General features: G+C 30.5%; 1 protein-coding gene across 1 annotated transcript in view; it reads left to right on the forward strand.

The window, feature by feature from the left end:
- LOC111612998 (disks large homolog 5-like) overlaps nucleotides 1-16,115 on the forward strand; it is an 86,930-nt gene that overhangs the window by 25,370 nt on the left and 45,445 nt on the right. Inside the window, exons 4-7 of the mRNA XM_023354292.1 lie at nucleotides 3,145-3,299; nucleotides 8,391-8,555; nucleotides 13,803-14,126; nucleotides 15,000-15,242. Coding sequence (XP_023210060.1) covers nucleotides 3,147-3,299; nucleotides 8,391-8,555; nucleotides 13,803-14,126; nucleotides 15,000-15,242 — 885 coding nt within the window. The 5' untranslated portion in view covers nucleotides 3,145-3,146. The remainder of the gene's footprint in view (nucleotides 1-3,144; nucleotides 3,300-8,390; nucleotides 8,556-13,802; nucleotides 14,127-14,999; nucleotides 15,243-16,115) is intronic.

Consider the following 16,115-nt stretch of genomic DNA (forward strand, 5'->3'; position numbering starts at 1 on the left):
CCTGTATGCAATTTCCAGCAAATAACTGTAAAGTTATAACGTTTTCGGTCACTATTTAGAGGTCCTCGTCAGGAAATTTAAAAAAAAAAAAAAAAAAACAGTTTTATCATTTGATGGAGACTACCATTACATTTAAAATAGCAATTCCAAATATTCAAAAATATGTTTGATATGTGTCATGACACACAGTTTAAAGCATAAAAATAAAAGAAAGGCTTTCAATGATTCAATTCTTTACATGGTGTGATATTAAATAATAAAACTGAAAACATTAAATTCTGTGTGAATGTATAGAGTATTTCCATGCTTGCAGTACTGTAATGCTGTCAGAGTTAACACAACATTCTTTCTTCTCAGCTGTGTAGATTTCTAACACCTCCAATGATTATAATTTATGTTGGTCAAAGACCTTGTGTAAAAGTGTAGCTTTATCCCAACAGGGGGAAACCTCAGGTTCATCAGCAAAATGGGCAAGCTCTGTGTTGAAATTTTCTTTGGCCATATTGTATTTGTGGTTGCATATTCTGGCTTTCGGAGATCCATATGTAGATCCTATGCATGACAATCACATGTTAAACTGTTCATCAGTACATGTATACATAACCTCTGTGTCTGTGAAACAATAGACAAATGAAATTAAGGAGTTTTTTTTATTGCTGCTTCAAATTTATGTAATATTAATGTTGTTTAAATAGTGGGGCATGTAATAAATGTTATTTTTATGCATAATCATGAATTAGGACTCTACAATAGAAATATATACAAATTATACAAATAAATATGTATTTTATAATTTTTTTGTGTGTAAAATTTTTTACATAATTCAGAACAACTAATTACCAAACTAAATGATATAAAAAGATTGTCATTTGATTAGATTGTTAAGGTTTAGCAAATTTGAATATGTATTTGAAGGTAACATTGAAATACAAAACTTCAGTTTTTCCATTATGTAAAAGCTGCATATTTAATCAAAAGTTGAATTCCAATAGTGTTGTTTTCAAAAACTTTCTTTACACTGTTTTCTGTTTTAAGATTAGTTTGTAGTTCTTAGGCTTGACCAACCTTGTTCCATTTCTATCTGATAGTATGCTCCACAAAAGTGAATCAAATATTAATTTTATTTCATAAATTCTTGGAATCAAGTAGTTGTTCAGAAGAATTTTGCATTGAATATACAGTAAGGGATGTAGTTTTATAGATTCCAGAGGAATCTCACAGTTTTTACTATAGCTTACAGTGACCGTAAATGAAAGAAGTATGACTCAATTTTGTTTGTTTGTTTTTTTTTAATTCTGTTGTATTTCAAAGGATTTCTACAAAGCAACAGCATAAACATTGTGATATTTCATGCAGGATTTCCAAAAAATATTTTTAGAAAATTTTTAAAAAAATAGCGTATGGAGATACACTGTCCTCCTGCTTTAGTCTCTCATTTTTATGACAGAATTTTATAGTTATAATAGAAATTTTTCTTTAAATACTGTTTTTTTTCTTCTTCTTATTTCAGTGTGATATTGCATAATTCAGTTTATTTCGAGAAAGAAAATCTAATTTATGATAGTGTGTGGGAAGGAAAATTACAGTTTGATTTACTCTGATTTAGCAACAATTCTGGAAACCAATTAAATTATAAGTCACCATTTAACACAACACTAAGTAAATATAAAACTTAAAGTAGCTTTTTCCTGCTGGAATTTGGTGTTTGTGTTTAGTTGAACTGAATCCTGTTATCAAGTTGGTTACTAAAAAAGATAACCTGGAACGTAATTATAATAAATTAAATAAATTTATGTTGTGCAGTATAGTTTCATTTTATAACAATGGCCCAATTTAATGAACTTTTGCAAAACAACAAAAATGCGATGTTAGATTATTGATAGTTTTGACTCGTGAAATTAGATTGTATCTCATAAGTTAACCAGGTCTATTTTAGATAATTAAAAATGAAAGTACTTGAAATTTGTTTTTAATTTACTATGTATTCCTGAACTGCATATATTTCCATATGGTGGTGATACATCAAATAATTAACTGTAGTATATTGAGGAAAAGTTTGAAAATTTTAGTAGTTGCTTTACCTGCCATAATATCTTTTCACATGCATCATTTATGTATTTAATGCAATTTTTCTAATGCAAAAAAGCATCATAATGAGATTTCTGGCAGATTCTATGCAAATTAGACTTTTTATAATATAGGAGTGAAAGTATTCAATTTGAGTTACTATCAGGGCTGTGGAGTCGCATAAAAATCTACCGACTCTGACTTTTCCTTACCAATCTGACTCCGACTCCGGCTAAAACACCAAAACTCCACGACTCCAACTCCGACTCTTCCTTACCATCCGACTCCAACTCCGGCTAAAACACCAAAACTCCACGACTCCAACTCCGACTCCACAGCCCTGGTTACTATCATCTTTTTTACAGCAAAACCCCTCTAAAAGACCTCTTTTCACAAGAGTTTCTTTTGTGCTGACGATAAATTTGAAAAAGAAATTGTTGAAAACACACAAAACAAGCAAAATTAGTTTTGTATTATTACAAAAAAAATTGAAATAAACCATACTTTAACAATGCTATATTATTTGATTTAATGGAAAATCCCTTCGAAGCAATCATAAAGGTCACTTTTCCTCAGAACTATTGGTAGTCACAAATTAGAGATTTTACCATATAAAACCATAAAATAAATAAATTTATATCTAAAATAATTAGACATTTTGTAATTCAAAAAACTAATCAGTTATGTGTTCATTGTATAAGTCATTGGTGTCCAAATTACAGCCTCCAAGCCATATCTGGGCCACAGTATTTGTGTCAAATATGTTTGCAGACCAGACTAACAACTCATAAATAATAGAAATAGACCTACTATTTGAATATATGGAATATACAAAATATTTGTAGCCTAGCTATTTATGACACAGGCAATTTGGCCTGCCAAAGTTTGATTACCATTGCTGTAATTGAATAAATAGTTACAAAAATATAATTTTCAAATGCAGTTTTGTTAATAATAATTATACTTCTTATTAAATTTATTATGTCGCCAATTCTTTCCAGATTTTTTTTTTTTTTTTATATATAAAATTATTATTATTGTAGACTATGGTAAATTCAATAAATTATTGTTTTATAGGAATGAGTACATCTGATCATTCAGCAAATTCAGGAAGAGATTGCGATGTCTTGAGGTCTCCAAATGATCTTCACTATTTATGCTATCCACCTCCTGAATTTATGCACAAAACTGAAACATCTAGAGAAGGCGAATTTTATCATTCTAAAACAAAGGTAAGTAAAATATTTCATTGTAGACCTTAAATATATTGTTTGATTTATTAAGATTTTGAAATATGACATGCATATTAAAATCAAACCTCATTTGACAGATTTCAAAACTTAAGTTATATTAGTGAATCAACTTTTTTAGTTAAGATTAACTATTATTATAAGCCTTTATATTCTAAAGGTTCATAATTAGTTAAGATTAACTTAACATTAAAAAATCTTGGTTTGGAATTAAAGTAATTATTAATTTGGCAGTTATGTCATCGTTCTTCTGGAACAGCAATATGGAGAGGGGAAATTATTAGAAACTTATTAGTTTTAGGATAAAATTTCAAGTAGAAATATTTAATAATAATAATTTGTTGCAACAAATAACAGCGACAGCTAGAAAAATTGAAAGATATGAATCCAGAATTAACCAGTTCTAGCAAAATCAGCTGTTCAATAGATCAGCAAAAATTCTACCAGTAGTGACAAGAAAATAACCAGAAAAAAACCAAACAAAACTGAAATAACTCAATTTTGGAAGGATCTGTGGGAAAATTAAAAAGATTATAACCACAATGCAGGCTGGATAAAAGACTTTGAAAAGATGAGTAAAAATCAAATGGAAAACTTGGTCATAACAAGAAATGGTTAAAACAGGATAAAGAAGATCAAGAATTGTACAGTGCCTGGCAATGATCAGTTACATGGGTTCTGGCTGAAATACCTGACTAATTTACTTCAAGTCATAGCCAAACACTTTAATCAAATGCTGCAAGGGCTGAAATCCAAAACTGGTTAACAACTTGCAGAACATACCACTTGCAAAAAGATCCAGCAAAAGTCACAATGCCAGAAAATTACAGGACCATAATATGTTTGCTGACTGCAGACAACATCATGAACTTCTTGGAAATAAATAATAATGTGTCAGTTGAGCAAAAAGGCAACAAAAGAAGAAGTTTGAGGTACTAAAGATCAGCTACTGATTGACAAAATGATTTTGAAAAATTGCAAAAATCAAAACAACAAACATTGCAGAAAACAGTGATGGATTGATTACAATAAGGCATTCAACTCACTACCCCATAATTGGATCATAAAGTGCTTGCAAACCATTGAATTGTACATCATCATAGCATTCACAGAAAATACAATGAAACAGTGGAAGACTGACCTACCAGTTGGAAATGAAAAATATGGACAAGTCAACATCAAGAGAGGAACTTTCTAAGGTGACTCATTGCTATTGTTCATCATTGTCTTGATCCCACTCATTAATCATGAAGAAAATGAAACTGGGCTAACAAACTGCAAAAGACTTGCAGAAAATTTTCACCATCTGTATATGGATGATCTGAAACTGTGTGGAAAAAATGAAAAAGAAATCAATAATCTGATCAATTCAGTCCATATTTTCAGTACAGACATTACAAGGAAATTTGGCTTTGACAAATGTGCATCAGTAACAATAAACGAAGGAAAAATTAAAAACAGTGATCGTATTACAATACACAATGGGCAAGTCATCAAAAGTAATCCGGATGAAGCTTATAAATACCTGGGCATTTTGTAGACAGACAATACCAAACACACTGAAGTGAAAAGTGTAGTTGCAAAAGTGTACATCAAAGAGTCAGGAAAATTTTGGGATCAAAGTTGGATGGTGGCAACACAGTCAAGGCCATCAGTACCTGGCTATGCCTGTGATATGATACACTGCTGGACTCAAGCTGATTTGGACAGACTGGACAGAAAAACGAGAAAATTGATGACTATTCATTTCATCACTCATTGCATCCTCAAAGTGATGATAACAGATTATACCTGTCCTGCAAAACTGGGGGCAGAGGATTTTTGCAAGTGAAACAAACAGTTGAGGAAGAGAAACATGCACTAGCAGATTATGTCAAGGCTAGTCAACAAGAAGCTCTGATTGAAATCAAAAATAAAAATTTGCTTAAAGTCAAAACTACAAAGAGAAAATACAGAAAAAATATTCTCAAACAATGAAGAGAAATCTGGCAAAATAAAGCATTGCATGGCCAAATTCTGGAGAAGATTAAAGACAAAGTGGATAACAGCAAAATGTGGTAATAGTTAACATCTGGAACATTGAAAAAAGAAACAGAAGGCCTCATTCTAGCTGCTTAAGATCAAGTAATTTGAACAAATGTAATCAAAGCCAGAATTGAAAAGTCATCAGATGATACAAAATGTAGACTGTGCAAAGAAGCTGATGAAATTGTGGACCATATTCTCGGCTGCTGTAAAAAGATTGCCCAAATCGACGACAAACTGTGACATAATTCAGTGGCAAAAAAAGATTCATGGGAACTTATACAAGAATTACAATCTGCCTGTCTCTAAGAACTGGTGGAAATATCAGATTTAAAAAGTCACTGAAAATGACCATATCAAAATATTGTGGAATTTTCTAATTTAAACAGACATGGTATTGGCACACAACACATCAGACATTGCAATCATTGAAGAGAAACAAGTAAAATGGCAAAGCTGTATTTGGGATAATACTATGTCTCAGAGACTCACTACTAAGTGGGATTACTTTGACACTCAAGGCAGGTTTTGTTCTCATTCTCCAATCTTCTTTGGTATCACTGGTTTTGAGCGTGATCATTCAAACTTCACCAACCATGGCCATGACCATGGGGTCATCCACGATGCATTTTTGGTGAAATTAACCTAATTTCAAAATTTCTTTCCATTGCATGTCACCCTGGGTTGAATTTTTGCCAATTTTCCATTTTTGAAAAAAATAATCCTGGCTATTGTATCGTCCGAAATTATTTTTTTTATTTTGCACAGACTATATATATATATATATATATTGTCTGTGCAAAATAAAAAAATAATTTCGGACATTTGAAGGCTTTGAAGCAATGTCTGTGGTGAGTGAAACTGTGTCTAGTCAGGTCCATGGAGATAGAGGTGAGTAATGAGGATGTGGAGGAGTTAATGGATGACCAGAAGACCAAACTAACCATATAAGACCAAACAGACAATATATATACATTGTCTGTGTATATATTGTATATAATATATATATTAATAAATGTAAAAAGAAAACAAATTATATTTCAGAAGTTAGTTTTAATATAAAATTATAACGATTAACACCATCTACTTTCAAAAATGTTCTGATGTTGAAACGAGATTTCTTGGGTCAACTGGTCGAGGTCAGCACATCACGACCAGAGATATGTCGGGAGTAACATAGGACAGGTAAATGGGTTTTTTGAAGATTCTTTTGTCAAAATTTGATTTCACAACATTTGCGTTTCCAACTTTCCAACGAGCAATGCATGTGCAAATCTCGTACTACTGCATGTTTGTAGAGAGTGTCGCCATTTTGTATTTTATTTTGACTCAGTTCTTGGTCCCCTGAGTACCTACAAGTCTGGTTTTTTTTTATGCGCACATGATTTGGGCACTTAATACTGCACCAAATTGCAACTCTTGACATGTACTCCTTCATATCTCTAAGCTGGTAAGCCAACCGGCAGTATAATTTTATATCAACGGACCCGTGTGGGCGCTCATGGATCCCACTTCATCCTTCACCACCTCTCCTTCCCCCACCTCTCCACCTTCACTCACCACTCCTTCCTCTCTCTTTCCTCCCCTTTCACAGGCTATGCTCACTGCTCGGCCATGTCTTTCTCTCTTTAGTCTTTAGTATAATTTTATAAACAAGACATAGTCTTGTCAACAAGTATGGATAATTGACATAGCTATACCAGATGACAGCCGAATCGAAGAGAAGGAACAGGAAAAAATCACAAAATATCAAGATTTGAAGATTGAAATTCAGTGAATCTGGTGCAAACCAGCCAAAATAGTGCCTGTGGTGATTGGCACACCTAGATGCCAGGCCAAAAAAATCTACATCAGCACTTTATAAACACTCAACAGCAGCAAAATCACTACCTGCCAAATGCCAAAAGCTGTAGTTCTTGGTCCTATCAATATTTTACACCAGTACATTACACAATTCTAAGCCCAGTTTGAATGTAATCTAATGCCAGCACATGATCTTGTTGCTGTGTTTTTTTTTTTAAGTCAAGATAAATTATGTAAATAATAGAATGACTTACAGTAAATAAATGGGAGAGAACTAAAGACAAGGTGTGCACATGTCTTTTGTAATTTGGTGATGGCAAGTGGTCTTGCCATTACCAAACTATGTTTTTTACTTATGTTTATCAAACTTATGTTTTCTACAAATGGTCTTGGTAAGTTTAAACAAAGGAAAAGCTGTTCAATGAATTATAGTTGTAAGTTAAAATTGCCAGATGACTCGCATTATTACATTACCTGCACTTGCTTTCAATTGACTCTTAAAATTCAATTGACAAATTGACTCTTAAAAACAGAACTCACAGGTTATCTGCATGAAATCACAATATTCCTGGAATATACTGCAAAAAGTTTTTATTCTTTCTAGATAATTTATGTTTCAGTTAAAAGTTTAATCTATTTGTACATATTATACATTGAGAAAAGAGTTGTTTTCTGATAATTTTATTGCCTTAATTTTTTTCATGCGATGTTTTTGTGTGGAGAGAAGACTAAATTGATATTTTTTAAAATTTATTTTCTTTTATTAGTTTTAGATATTTTCTTGCAGTATAGAAAATTAGCAAAAAACAAAAATAGCCTTTGAAGCATTAACTGTTGTTACATTCTAAAAAATTAACAATTTATTGAAATCAGATAAAAATAATTAGAACCTCAATAATTTTAATATCAGCTTTCTTTACTAAATGATGATAAAAATATTAAATTTTGACTAAATAATTTTTGTATCACACTTTGTATAAACATTATTTTTTATTGTTAGTACAAAATTCTTGATAAATGAGATAATATTTGTAAAGGGTGGCATATCAGATACAGATGCTAAATTTTGCAAAATGATGATGGTAACAAATGAAAAAACTGCATGAAATAATTATTTATTGATTATAATATTTTGATTTTTTTTAATATGAGCAATTTTATTGCCATTGTTACCAATAAATTAACTAAAAGATAGATAATAGTTTGTATTCAAGTGTTGTAAGTGTAATCATATTTCATTATTAGATGGCTCAAAATAAAGCAGATGATCAAAGACATGAAACAATAATCTTAAAAAAGCAGTACAATGAGTTATTAGCAGACAAACATCGATTAGAACAAGAGATTGATCGCCTGCAAAGATATCATGAAGAAGATAGAAAAGAAGTTGCAGAATTGCGTCGACAACAGGTAAAGTTTTGTAGGGGAAAATTTATTGAAAATTAAAATAAATATTATTATTTTTCTACATTAGTAAACATAACTGTAAATGATAGCAACAAAATGGGACAGAATATTCAATGCTGTAATGAAAAGCAGTTTTTTTTTTAGTTATTCTGATCTTGGGATAATTTTCTTACAGGTTTTATGCATTAGTTCTTAAGAACCTAAACTTTAATGTCGTGCCTTTTATGATTTATATTTTATTAACGTTTTAAATTTTACTTGCTTTTTATTAGATGAAAATAAATTTGAATATGAAATATTGGAAATAAAAATGATCTTGTTTAAATGCTAAGGAATCCAAAAAGTAAACTAAATTATGTCTTTTAAATGATTTCATCAATGCAATCTATTTCCTTTAATTAGAATAACATAATAATAAGACTTTAATGTCAAAAAGCTTATAAATAAGAGATTAAATTAAATATTTTCTAAATTAAAACAAATTTCTTATTTTCAGGTATATTTGATTAAGTTAGAGCAGTGGTTCCCAATTAGTTTTTCCTGCATACCACTTCAAGAAAGAGCTCAAACTTGCGTACCCCTTATAGCAAAAATTCATATTAATCCATACTAATATTATAAATTCAAAGGTAATTCTGTATATCTGTCTGTTACCTTTTCACGTCTAAACCGCTAAACAGGTTTTAATAAAATTTGGCACAGAGATAGCTTACATGTTGGAAATGGACATAGGCTACATTTTACAGCAAGAAAATATCTTACTCCCACGAGAAAATTCTATATAATGCAGGTGAAGCTGTCGGTAGACAGCAAGTGATAAATAGAATAAGTTTTTTTTTTTACATTTATTACCTTTAAAATACAATTCTAATAATAATGAAAATAACATAAGGTTATTTAATTTTAATGCGACAAATGTGCATGATTTTCTTTGCACAACTTTGTAAAATCTGGTTGCTTTTTGGTCAGCTTCAGTCTCGAGTCATCTTCGAGTTGAAGTCGGTGACGATGTTTAGTTTTCATGTTTGTCATGACCGAAAATCCGCTCTTGCAGAGGTATGTTGTGCAAAATGGTAGAAAATATTTTATTGCTGCTTCTCTGACACGGTGATAATGATAATTGTACAATTAACACAAATTGTGTTAATTGTACAATTTTTGTACAATATTTGTACAATTAACACAAATTGTGTTAATTGTACAATTTTTGTTTCTTTGCAAGAATTTCATTTAGGTATTGTCACAAATGCATTTTTTTTTTTAATGAAATTTCAAAAATATTTTTAGTTATAAATAAACAAATTTTTGCATTTCACATCGTGTTGTAAATTGCCAAATTTTTGATGGTCCACCCATTATTTTTTTGATTGCTTCATCTCATGCATTTAAATTTTAAATCGACTGATTTTAGATTACCACACGTAACCCTTCATGCAATTTCACGTACCCCAAGGGGTACACGTACCACTAATTGGGAACCATTGAGTTAGAGTAATACAAAGTTTAAAAACATTTATTCTTTCATAATTTACATCAATTTACGAGGGGGCTTCAAAAAGTTCATGGAAAAAGGATAGTATGAAAAAATGATTTCAGTTATTATGTTTATTTTTCAACATATGCTCCATTAAGGTCGATATGCTTCTACAGACATTGATACCAGCCTTTAAGTTCGTCTGAGTAGAACTTGAGGGTCTTATGATCTGAACCATGTCAGAGCAGCTCTTTTTACATCTTCAACTGATGGAAAATTGGTACCTTTCAGCGACTTATCCATTTGTAGATTGTTGACTTTTTTGGAGCATTATCACCATAAACTTGTTTCAGAGCATCAATGATTTGCCTATTCTCTCAACCAAGTTTCACCATGAACTTTGTTTGTTCTCATTTCGATTTTGGTGGATTCCATGTTGCTTGAATGGTGCTTGACTTTCAACTGGTTCTTACCTGCATTTAAGGGGTCATGTTTGAACATGTTATAACACATTGGTACAAGAATGTTCAGGTACATTGAAATCAAAATCCTTCCAAACAATTTTTAGTTACGGACTTTTTCCACAAACTTTTTGAAGTACCCACGTTATAACAAATATCAACAATTAAAAGTGAATGATATGCAGTTGAATCTGTTTATTTCAAACATACTGTATTATTTCAAAATTTAAGTTTTTATCTTGCATTTTTAACCTAAATTCAATGTATTTTTCATGTTTATCTCAAATAATTTTCTTCCAAAACTTCTTATCTCAAATTATGGACCTAAGTGTCAATTGCATGTTCAAAGCTCGGTAACTATGTTTTGATAACATAAATAACTGCAGTTGAGAAATATCCTTTGCGACACAGTACGTGGTTGCAATTAACGCTGCTTTCTCCAATTGGCTAAGAACTTGGCTTGTGTCTTATTGGTCAAAGAAAGTCAGGCATCAGAAACTATTGACAAACTATTCCTGTTGAGATATGTCAAAAATGTTTTATTTATACCTAATACAGATATGTACTGTAGTTGCCATTGTATTAATAAAATATCATATCGCCTAACAAACCTATTACTGTTTACTATAGGAACCTTTAGATTTTGAAAACTATTTACATTGAAATTTTTTCTTGTTCCTGTGAGATTCAAGATAGACAGGTTCAACTGTATATACATATGATCTATTCAAAATATCATATGTACAGTACAGTACATATGATATTTTGAATAGATCTCATATAGAATAGTTTCTCATATTCATAAATCTTTTTTAATATTGTCTGAATATAAAATTTACATTTATTGTAACGAAATATTATTATTTAGTTACATATTATATAAGTTATGAAAATTCCTGTGTTTTAGTTGACGTAATCAGTTTTTGGTTTAGAGATAATACAAAATACTCAAATTATTGAGATAACATTTTATTAATAAATTATTTAATTTAAAATATATTCCTCAAATTAGTAGTGTCTTGCTCCTGTACATCATACTTTTCCTGTTAGCAATAGAGTCGTGCTAGTAATCTAACTCCTTTCAGGGGAAATTTTTTAATTGAAATAATGTGACTTTTGTTACAAATTGGAAGTTTGTATATAGTTATTAGGGGCCTCCTGCCCCTAAGCTTTCCATATCTGGTTTTGATTTTCATCTATCAAACTCCATTCTTGAGATTAAGGAAGGACAGACAGGTCGATGGGCAACATTGAAAATTTATAGGTCTACAATTTTTTTCAAATTGCAGCACAATGATTACTTAACAAATGGAAAGCAAAAGTCTGTGCACTCACAAGAGATTACTTTAGAAGTCTGATTTCTTTAAAAAAAGATATTGTACTTCTAAAAAGAATCCACATGAAGACGTTTTCCTGAACAAAGAACTGCACATCACAAATGAGATGCAAAGTAATCTGTTTCTTCAGCAGAGTCACAAATGTGGTGAAAGGCCAAGAAGAAAATTTTCAATAGGCACAAATGATTATGAAAGTGACCAAAACCAGTCACAATGTGCCAGAAAGCGAGCATAATTCTTACTTGGCATGAAAGATAAGCTAGGTGAAAATGTCTTGCTATACTTAAATCGGGAGATTTTCTCCATTGTATTAGATGTTAAACATTCAGTCTTTGATAGTTCTAGAAAAAGTATTAAATATCAATAACTAATTCTGGATAGTAAAAGGATAAGAAACATCTTGTTTGCCCAGAAAATTATCACTTGAATTCCTAGCAGTTTCTTTATATCCTGGTTTCCACAAGAGAAAATAATTATTGCAGGCAATCAGTTCAGAAAAATACAAATACCACTTATTTGTATGGTTAAAATTTGATGTGTGTGTACTATTTTCAGTGGACTTTAAAGAAAGTCCACTGAAAATAGTATAAACATATAAAAAAAAATAGCAAACACTTCTGCTTGAATTATAGTTAGGAGCTGCGCAATGGGACAAAATCTTCCATCTGTGCTTCCTCTATAAACACTAACATCAATGCCACTATCAGTTTCAGATCCAGCTGTAAGCTAGACTGGGAAGGATGGTCTTCCCAGATACCAATCAAGACAGTTAGGAGAGAAGACCAAACTAACAAAGAAAGTAAGTTAGAATTTGTTAGAACTGATCTTATAGCATGTTCCTCAGCAAAGACAAATGATCTGTAAACTAGGATTAAATTTATGTTGGTTGTTATTTTTGAGTTTAAAAAGGCCCTCCTTGCGTAAGCCTAAGTAAAAAGATATAGAGGTGGAAGCATCCAACAGACCCCCAAGAGAACTATCAGAATCATGAAAATAGAACTAGTAATGGCAAGGCATGCTGAAACTCTAACTTTTCCTGATAATCTTTGCAAATCACACTAGGCAATTTTAGGTTGAATGATCATAGTCAAAATCTAAAAGACATGAGGTTGCAGACCCTAAGATTTGCCAAGAGTACTTGTGTACAACCAGGATGCCTAGTCTCAAGTTATGTTCAGTAGCAACACAAATATGTTGGAAGTATTATGTGGTACTAGCTCACTGTGTATGGTCTCATCATGGAATGAGCTAGTACCATGTGATGAATGCCAAGTTCGTGCTGCTACTCACATAACTCTACTAGGTTCCCCAGAAGATATGTCTGGCTTAATGCATCATTTCAAGGTGTATTGTTTGACACCCATCTATAAAAGGCTGGTGTCAAACAATACACCATGATTCTTGAATATGTGATTTGTAAATGAAAACAAAGAAACATTTTAAAATAAATTTTTATACAAAGCAATCTGTCTGCTTATTTTATTATTTTTTTTATTTTAAAGACAACTGAATAATTTCTTTACAAAAGACAACATTTTCATTGTGAAAAGGAGATAATTTGTTGTCTTTAACATATTTTGTAGGTTTTTTTTTTTTTCATAAAACTGCGTAAAGCTTAGCACCATGATTACCACTTAAAATCTTACATAACTGCTTTTTATGGAACTAAAACTTTTTGGTTCCATAAAAAGCAGTTATGTATGATTTTAAGTGATATTTTGTGGTATCTTCACACCACATTTTACAATTACATATATATTATGTATGTATATATAAGAATGATATATACAAATAAGGTTGTTTTTTTTTTAATCTTTACTTCTGTAGTTTTTTGTCAGAATTTTCTTACATATATAAACGTATCATATATCATTATATAAATGTCAATTATGAAAAGTATAGATTTAAATAATACATTTTAATAATAATTCAGATGTAATAAGAAAAACTAAACAAATTTATTATGTAACTATTTCAGGAGACATTGACTGAAACAGCAGGAGGAGAATCTGAACAGTTATATGTTTCAACTGTTAGAAAATGTGAAGCGATGAAAGAAGAATATGATACCCTGCATAAGCGCTATGCAGATTTAATGGCCTCTCATAGTGCCACGGTTTCTAAATTAGAAGTTACACAGGAAGAGTTATCTTGTTGGAGGAAACGTTATGAGGAAGCCATGCTTGAACGGACTGCCATTATTAGAGAAAGAAACGGTCTTCAACAACAGTGTACTGCAGCCATCAGGCAGTGGGATAATTCACTGAGAGAAAGAAATGAAGCTCGAGAACAACTTACTAAAGTAAGTGGTGTCAACTCTACACCATATATTTTTTAAAATTGATAATATTAACTGTAAAGTCTATTGTAATTGTCTGCAATGTTACAATTAAAGAAATTTTATGATTAAAAACAACAACTAACATTTTCATTCTAGAAACGAAACTCCCATGCATTTCTAAATTTTGTTGAAAGACTTGACTTCAATTGGATTTTTTTTTTATAATGGGCCTCTTTTCTTTTAATAATTTTTATATTTAATTACAAGATATTCAGTTTACAGTATCTGAAATTCTTGTGTTAGGTATTTTAGATTTTAATAAATTATTAATAAATTCAAATAGAGAATGTGATTACTGTGCAATTAGCAAATATGGCCTATTGTTTGGACTTAAATAATTTTTAATATATTAGTTTAGGAGGTCATAAATTAAGGACTGGTTGCATTTTATAATTCTGGATTTTAAATTTTCATTGTACTGTTTTAAAGTGAATTGTTTAATATCTTTCCTAAATTTTGGAATATTTTATTTTAATTAATTGTCCTTGCAAATTGCACTATATAATTGGTAATTAATTAAAACAATTAAATGATGATGCAAACTCGCACAAACTGTATAGTGCTGAACTTTTTTGTCAATGAAAAATTCTCTGCAGATTATACAATGATTCACTTTTTTCCTCAAAAAACACTAAACATGAAATCAGTAATTTATTTCATAATTTTTCACAATTATCAAATTCTATATTATTACAGAAACTTAAACAAATTTCGTCAAACACTCTTTTGAGTCTATACATTTTGAATATAAAAAGTAATCATCTGAATTTTATACTTTTCAGAAGTAATAATTTAAAATTATTCAATAATACATTTTATATTTTGATATTTTAGGTTCAGCAACAGAGGGACGAAGCGATGAAAGAAATAAATCAAGCTATGGCAGTGCGTATTAAAGCAACTAAAGATCTCGCTCGTTTGACCGAAGAAAGAAATGCAGCTATTCAAGAATATTCGCTTATTATGTCAGAAAGAGATTCTGTTCATAAGGAGATTGAACGCTTACAAGAAGAGTTATCTGAGTCACAAAAAATGATCAAAGCATTTGAAAGTCAAAAAAAGGCAGCATTAGAAGAAGTAAGTTGTTAAGCAAATAAATAAAATATAATTCAATAGTACAGGTATACCTTGAATTATGTCGTTCTCAATTATACGTCATTTGTCAAAAAATATATGGAAAAATAAAAATAAAGTTTGTCATTTTATTCGACTTTACATCCATCCATCCACCACAAATATTGAAGTCGTAGTATCACTAGAAAAGCGTTAAAAGCATATAAAATCATATTAAAATATATACCGTACATTTACAGTAAATGTTAATATAATCATCATAAATCCTAGAGAACAAAACATGAAAACATCTTTCTGTGTTGTTATCTTATTTAGCGGTCTTTAAGTGCTCAATATTGGTGTTTTCCATGGTAGCTCCAATATCTACCATTTGGCATCGTTGTCAGTGCCACTTGATATTGGTAAATTTAATATAAATTAGTTTATTATCTACTATTGCAAGATAACTCTAATAACTATTTGTTATTTAACCTTACAAAATCATCTTATTTTATAATGTCTTAGAGCAAACCACATTCACAAATAAAGAGTCTGTGAGGTACTGCAAACATCACCAAATTGTAAACATGTACATTTACAAGTATGTACTGTACGTACATGAATTCGTAAATTTAGATTACTTTTTTCTGTACTATATTAAACACTAAAATTTATTTGTTTGTAAGCTTAAAATACATTCTTATTAACCATATATTATTAAAAATGCATTTATAAATAAAATACAGAACAGGAAATGATTATTTGTGGTTTAGCCTAGTGAAAAGTAAATTCGACTTAAGTCGCCTCTCCTGGAATGAATTACCAACATAAGGCGAGGTATACCTGTAGTTGTTGGTTCAATGATTAATTCTATTTACTGTTATTTAGGAGCAGTAC

The sequence above is a fragment of the Centruroides sculpturatus genome, unplaced genomic scaffold (genome assembly GCF_000671375.1).
Source record: "Centruroides sculpturatus isolate CEXI.00-Female unplaced genomic scaffold, Cexi_2.0 scaffold1214, whole genome shotgun sequence".
Classification (NCBI taxonomy): domain Eukaryota; kingdom Metazoa; phylum Arthropoda; class Arachnida; order Scorpiones; family Buthidae; genus Centruroides; species Centruroides sculpturatus.